The sequence below is a fragment of the Siniperca chuatsi genome, linkage group LG11, assembly GCF_020085105.1.
Source record: "Siniperca chuatsi isolate FFG_IHB_CAS linkage group LG11, ASM2008510v1, whole genome shotgun sequence".
Taxonomy (NCBI): domain Eukaryota; kingdom Metazoa; phylum Chordata; class Actinopteri; order Centrarchiformes; family Sinipercidae; genus Siniperca; species Siniperca chuatsi.
The window spans coordinates 21,100,111-21,107,327 of NC_058052.1; the positions used below are offsets into that span (position 1 = coordinate 21,100,111).

At 42.1% G+C, this 7,217-nt stretch overlaps 1 protein-coding gene across 1 annotated transcript in view; it reads right to left on the reverse strand.

Annotated features, from left to right (window-relative positions):
* The window catches only part of lrpprc (leucine-rich pentatricopeptide repeat containing), a 60,928-nt gene extending 53,711 nt beyond the window's left edge, over positions 1 to 7,217 (reverse strand). The window contains exons 1-11 of the mRNA XM_044213371.1: positions 6,977 to 7,217; positions 5,907 to 6,109; positions 5,183 to 5,305; positions 4,819 to 4,940; positions 4,473 to 4,531; positions 4,095 to 4,181; positions 3,858 to 3,984; positions 3,350 to 3,494; positions 2,643 to 2,800; positions 2,316 to 2,421; positions 1,955 to 2,062 (exon numbers count right to left, since the gene is read on the reverse strand). Coding sequence (XP_044069306.1) covers positions 1,955 to 2,062; positions 2,316 to 2,421; positions 2,643 to 2,800; positions 3,350 to 3,494; positions 3,858 to 3,984; positions 4,095 to 4,181; positions 4,473 to 4,531; positions 4,819 to 4,940; positions 5,183 to 5,305; positions 5,907 to 6,109; positions 6,977 to 7,182 — 1,444 coding nt within the window. The 5' untranslated portion in view covers positions 7,183 to 7,217. The remainder of the gene's footprint in view (positions 1 to 1,954; positions 2,063 to 2,315; positions 2,422 to 2,642; positions 2,801 to 3,349; positions 3,495 to 3,857; positions 3,985 to 4,094; positions 4,182 to 4,472; positions 4,532 to 4,818; positions 4,941 to 5,182; positions 5,306 to 5,906; positions 6,110 to 6,976) is intronic.

Below are 7,217 nucleotides of genomic sequence, written 5' to 3' on the forward strand. Positions count from 1 at the left end.
AAGTCAGTGTCTTTTTGGTCCAGAGCTCATCTGTCCAAAGTGGCTGACATAGGAAGTAAGGACGTCTTCTAAACATTGCAATCTATTCCTAGAGCTCTCCAGAGAGACCTGTATGTGTGTGTTTGAGAGTAAGTGTGTATATATGTGCTGTTTCATCTCTTGCAGCTCCAACTCTCTCACGCAGGGATCAGACCTCTTTGCCCTTGACTGCCCCAGCCCAGTGAAATCTGTCCCAGTTGGACCACTCTGTGGGGCATTAATATTTGAGGGAAACACTCCTTTAAAAGCTCTTTCTGGTACAGAGGACTGAGAAAGTCATAATCCCTACACCACAAAAATAACACACATGCCCATAAACTGCTAATATCATGCTCACCAAAAAAAAAAAAAAAAAAAACCTCTCCATTTCAGATTGGATGCACAAACAGCTGGTAGGCACATATTTTTCCTTCTGGGGGCTCCATAGCACCCATTAGGTTCTCACATAAACATGATTGTTCACATGAGGCTGGAGTGGCTTTAGGACCCAACTACAAGCTTCCTGTGACAGCTCACGATGTTCAATTTCAAGATCCACTTGTCTCACCTCACTAAAGCTACTGACTTCCAAGTGATAGCTCAAGCACAAGAGAGAAGTGTATTTTTTTTTTTGTAAATGTATACACACACATATTCAATGGTTGAAGTAATTCATTCCATTCATTCAATTCATTCAAACATGAATAGTAAATAATGGTTTGGTTGTGTTTCTCTTAAACAAGACACTTTTCTTGGGAAATTTGGGGGACTATTTATACATGACAAGGAAGGAATTTTATACAAAACAGGCAAAGCTTCAAGGTAATCATTGTCTTTAAGGAGTGAATCAAAAAGAGAAGCATATTTGAGACTGCTAACATCTAAAAAAAAATCCCAGCTATTCAACTAAGGTCCAAAATCTACGGAGATCCCTAAAGGTCACGGTGAGAATTTGTTTGAGGACTACTTTTGCATTCCCTCGTAATGTTTTGCAAAACTTTTCTTCTTCCATTCCTTCTGAACCATATGTCTATTTGTAATGGAAGGTAGTGTGGGGATTCTAAAGTTAATACATTTAGCATTGCTTATGGACACTTCACCTCATATGATGTCCATTGCAAGGAAGTTATCAGATAGAACATTATCAAACCTCTGGCTGTATGTATAAGGAACATCAATTATTGCTTCACACTTATAGCAATAGGCCTTCTACCAAAACCTGTTTCAGCATTGAAGGTTACTTTAATTTGTTTTGTGCAAAGAACAGAGGACCCTTAGCAAAAACGCAAAAAGCTTTCCAACTAGTGTTGGTCTGCATTCCTGATGTATCTCTGCAAGTGGTTCAATGCTGTCTGACAGAACCACAGACTATTAGCAGCATTTCAGTCACCTTCTTATTTGTTTCTTTTTATGACTCGTACAAATACAGCACATTAGCTTTATGAGGTAGATTCAATCTGTAATTCAGCCTCTGGAGATGTCTCCTTTTCCTCAGTGAAACCGCTCTGGGGTAAAGTACAGAGTACAGTAACTGTTTACGAATGAAACCGACAGCATCTGCATCATGCAGATTACTGTACTGCTTTCTTCTGGAAAGACCTCTTGATCTAAGAATTTGCTTAAGTTTAATATCACTAATTACATAACCATGCATGCCTACTGAGCAGTACTATCAGAATACTTAATGCCCAGTTCCAAGTAAAATTCAATGAGCTGATCCATACTGGGGCGTTGCGCTGGGAGCAGCTGAGCGGAAATAGACATATGGCTCAGAAGGAATGGAAGAAGAAATATTGCGAGGTAACACAACATATCGCAAGAGAATGCAAAAGTAGTCCTCAAAATGACCTTTAGGGGGCTCCATAAAATTCAAAAAAGCTGCGTGTGTGTGTGTGTGTGTGTGTGTGTGTGTGTGTGTGTGTGTGTACGTGTGTACCAGCTGTGTTGTTGTCTTTCACATGCTGAGTGAGGAGGGGCCAAAAGAAGTGAGGCCTTATGGGTAAGTCCTGCTCCTTCAACATCTTCATCAGCTCTAAAGACATACCTGCAAAAAGTAAAATAAAAATAATACTATTCAGTTAAATTACTTTTCCAGTTTCCCATCACTGCAGGAACTTGATATAATTGCAGCTAAATATCTGTTATGAAGTTAATGCTTTAATATTGTATTCAACTCTTCACTTCACCAAATGCACATAGATGAGTGTGTATATGGAAATAGTTAATGCAGACACATCTGTGTGCAAGTGGATCTAAAGGTCTTTCTAAATGCAAGTAGATGAAAGTTCGTGCTGTACCAGTCTTCTTGGCCTCCAGAGCACAGGACAGAGTGAAGCTGAGTGGTGCAGCGTGCAGATTTGACTCCTGGAGCTCTTTGCAATAGCGGCCCATTTTCTCCAGTGACTGTAGTGCACACAAAAAAATACAAAATTTCATTTCAACATAGAAATTAATACTCAACATACACTGCAACTATGACTTAAAATGAAAGCTAGCTAACAGCCAAATACTGAAATATTGAAATATCGAAATACTGTAAGAATTCAGTTTGTAAACCTGTGTCAGTGTTTGCATAGTAAGACTAGGTTAGGGGAGCAATGGGAGAAATGTGTTTGTCCATGTACCGTGTCCATGTTGACACAGTGTCTGAGGAAGAAGTTGCCCAGGTTGGGGGAGTCGGCGCTGAAGCTATCAGACTGCAGTGTGGGGAAAGTCTTCAGGATGTGAAAAGCTGTGTCCCCCCGGCCCTCAGTGATGAGGCTCAGACACAAGTTCATGGCATCTACAAGAAGAACAACAATTACTGATCCTGCTCAGCCTCATAACACTGTCATGGTGATTACAAATACAGGTGATTAGTTAGAATTTAATAATTCAGCCATCTGGTTCTTTTCTCACTTTTATGGACAATGAACAAGTATAGCAACCATTACCTGACCATTAGCAAACATACTGCAGTTTACAACACATTGCATTCATACAAAAACAATGCAATGTGCTTTATTATGTAATGCTTATTACACAAGCACACAACAATGTGGCTATTGTATAACAGCAAGAACAGTTTCAAGCAGTAGTGTGCATTCTCCCCATGAGACAAAGAAAATTGCGAGACAGAAAGTAAAAATCACAGCTATAAAATTAGGATTTGTATTATAACCGAATTTTACAACACAACTTTTACTACCTTTTAGTGTTAGTAAGCATCAGTCTTAAGTTATTTGTTCAACACAGTGACTAAGCAGAGTGTCCCAGTCTTTTTAGTGGCATTACTTTAGCTGCTTAAGACTACAGTGATGTGGAAAAACAAGAGGTGTGTGCGCATGTGCACCTGGAACATAACCCCTCTCGTGCCTCAAGCGCTCAACCATCTCTGGGACGTGCTGCTGGTGTCCGGCCTTGGCCAGAGTGAAGATGATCTGCATGATGTCCCTGTCCATCAGACTGCAGTCTGCACTCTCTGCTGCCTCCAGAGTCTGACAGAGAGCGACAGACAGAGAGCGACAGACAGAGAGCGACAGACAGAGAGCGACAGACAGAGAGCGACAGACAGAGAGCGACAGACAGAGAGCGACGAGAACAAGGACAGAATGAGTTTGGGAAAAGAAAATTTGAGTAGAGGAAGGAGGCGGATTAGGGGGATGATAGGGAGGAACAGAAGGAATGGAGGGAAGGGAGTAGGGAAGGAGGAGAGATGGGGAGGGGATGAAGAGAAGGAAAATGGGGGGAAGTAAAGAATAGAGGAGTAATTAAAAAGGCAACCTTTTATTAGATACTAACATCCACATGTATAAAATGTGCATCAGCATTGTCTTGACAACCAACTATATAAAACACACCTTTTTCAGACTGTCCATGTCTCCCTTCTCAGCGTAGGCATTAAGCAGTGATACATAAGTGTCAGGACCCGGTTCAATTCCTGCTCCCCGCATCACAGTCAGGATGTTCTTAGCACTCTCGATGTCCCTGCACAGTGACACATGGCAGCAGGATTAAAAGCTAATTATTATAACACCAACATTTATTATGTGCTATTAAATACAGTATGCTGTAAGAACAAAAGCAGCGACACTCACCCTGCACGAGCATGGCCTGTCACCAGGGAGTTGAAAACAGTTTCAGTGATGGGCAAATCTTTGCTCTTCATGAAACCCAGTATGGTGCTGAGAAAGCAGAGAAGAAAGTTAAAATGGAAAAAACAACAGGTGAATCCAAAAGGAATAAGATATTTCTGTTTAAAAAGACTAATAGTCTGTTTCAGAGCTGTAACCATCAGGGGTGGAAAAAAAATAAATCAAGCAATATATCCGATAACAGACGAGCATATCCTACACCTAATAAGCTCGACTGAAAGTCAGCTTTTGAAAAAGATGTGGTTTTGCAACCATCATCTCAAGTAGCGTCCCATCTGAACATGAACTCTTGGTCATGAGCAGAACAGAAAGTTTGCTCACCTGGCTCCCTCGATATCTCCATTTTGGCAGTAGGCTGCTATGAGTCTCTGGTAGGTAACCTGTGTACAGCAATAAAAGGAAATCAAACAGAGCTTGAAATCACCAAATGTAGTGCAAAAGTGCTACTCTGTTCCAAGTGTGGATCAGGCTGGTGAGGTGCTGTTTTTTTTTTTTTTTAAAGAGATGTAAAGAATTATTTTGCATAATCAATATACCATGTATATCAAATCTTCATACAGATGTCTGTTTCTGTTTCACTGGTACTGTTGTGGTTGATGCATTCAAGCAAACAGAAATCTAACCATGTGCTTCCTGCCATTAATGTACCCTGTACTGCTGTACTTACTCTGTTGGGCTGGACGTTAGCTGCTTCCATCTTGGCCAGGAAGTCAGTGGGGGTGAACTTGAACTCATTCTGCAGGTAAACCTTCAGCAAGGCGTTGTAGTGACTAACATCATACTGTGCACCTGGGGAGGGTAATTTGCAAACCTATCACATCAACATAACGATAACATCTACAACATACAATGATTCCTCTACAAAAACGTTCTGATTTAAATATTGAACAAAGCTGCTGGTAATCCTCATGAACCTTGTGTATGTAACATAAGATCAAACACATTATGATAAAGTTCAGCAGCAGTGACAAGCAAGATAATACTTTGGATAATAAGATAGTTAGGTTGTTGCCATTGGTGCGGCCTCTTACCCAACTCCTGCAGCTTCTCCCATACACGGTGTGCCAGCTCAGTGCGCTCCACCGGGGGCACCTCTGGCAGCAGGGACCCACAGCTACGCAGCAGTAACAAGGCCTGGTTACCACTGGGATAACCTGCAAACAGACAGGAACAGAAGGTGGGGATGGATGAGAAAGAAAGACAAGAGTCAGCTGGTCGTATATTATAGCTTCATGATGCTCATGTAAATGAGCAGAGTCGACTGTCTGCCTGCTGTCACACTAGACTGGATGATGACTTCAAGGATTACGATGAAATACTACAATGATAATATCAGACAGCTTTCTTTACCATTAATACGTCTACAACAGTGATAGTATAAAGGTAATGAAATTAAAGAGGTGAGCAAAGTGATAAGCAATCTCCCTGACTTTCACATGGTTGAGATGTTCTTAAATCATACATAGCTAACTTTTTGGGATAATTAACACCGTTGCAGCAGGTCTTAGCTCATCCTTTGCTGCTGATGGATGATACCACCTGATTTTGAAGCTGCAGCAAACCTTTCCTCAGCAATACACCTGGGACCACTGCCAACTTGTCTGATTTGCTCATCTCTCGGAAAGAAGAGCTGGTCTTAAGCAAGGGTTTGGCTGAGATATCAGCAGTTTGATTGCATGGTTAATAGCAATGGACTGGCCATCTTCATCTGAAACCCAACCTTAAAAACTCCTGATCATTGTTCTGCCTGCCTACCTGTCCTGCAGATATCATGGAAAATGCGAAGCAGCAGGGTCTTGGTGATGCGACCGGTTCTCCTCACAGAGCTGTCCAGCTTGGCCAGAGCCCAGTCAAACTGTTGCGCCTGCTTGGACCGCACAGCAACGCTGGCCTCATCCTTCTGCTCTGTGGCCACAGCATAGTTACGCACACACCCCACTGCATATGGCCACACACGACTGCAGAGGATTAGATGGTGAGAGTAGAGGCGGACAGATGGATGAAGGGAGTTAAAGGGAAGAGAGGGATACAAAAGCATAAAATAGAGTATGATAATTCAGCAAGGGAGAGAACAAAAACAAGTGTCACAGATGAATATAGGGAGTGAAACAAAACATTTTTCAGCAGCTATCCTAAACTGTCTGAATAGCACAGGATGTGTTGAGTGCACAACAATACACATGTCAAAAAAGCAGTAACACAGATACAGATGCTCTGTCTGCTCAAAGGTTGCAGTTTTGTCAAGAGCTATGACCTTGAGAGAAAAAGCCCCCGCAGATGGCTACTATCCATCATCTTTGACATCAGCAGAGGTCAGTGTTTCGCTAGTATTTCAGGAAAAATGCCAACACTGACAATAACTTATGTGCATCAGAATAGCTTCAGCATGACAACGTAGACTGCTGGTCTCCCATGATGGGCCTTTTGCTAAAAGCTAGCATGTAGTTAAGCTAATAAAAAAACTATAGGAACAAACAGAGGATGACAGCACTGATTGCTAATAGTTACATTATCATTGAACTAAGTTACTGTAATTGGCTTCATTATGAGTCGTGAAATAGACTGAGTGACTTAGTTACACAACGTCCGTTCATCACCTTGTATAAAACCATGGGAGGCATGTTTACTTAACCAGGCAGCTAACTATTTACGTGGTAGACAACTTATTTTAACATAATGCCACATATGTCAACACACAACAATTAATACTACAGGTCATATTCGTGTGAATACTTGTGTGTCTCTGCCTGTCATTGAGCCTCAATGACATCTCTGCTTCACGCTCACGCGTGGATCACAGCTACACCGGCTAACAGACGTGATACCTGGACGCATTTTCCGCAGCAGAGCTGATCTGTCGGGAACAAACTCCGGTTTTTCTTCCGCCGAGAGCTCCGCTGTACAGCCGACTGAGTGGCGGTCCGTTTCTTTTGGTCCCTGTGATTTGAAGCAAGCCCGAAGGCGAAAATTTGAGTAACCGGGCTGATCTCAAGAGCGCAGCCATCTTTTCTACCGCACTTTGGAAGGGCATCCGCACCACGTGACCGGTCAAAGAAAGCACCGCGA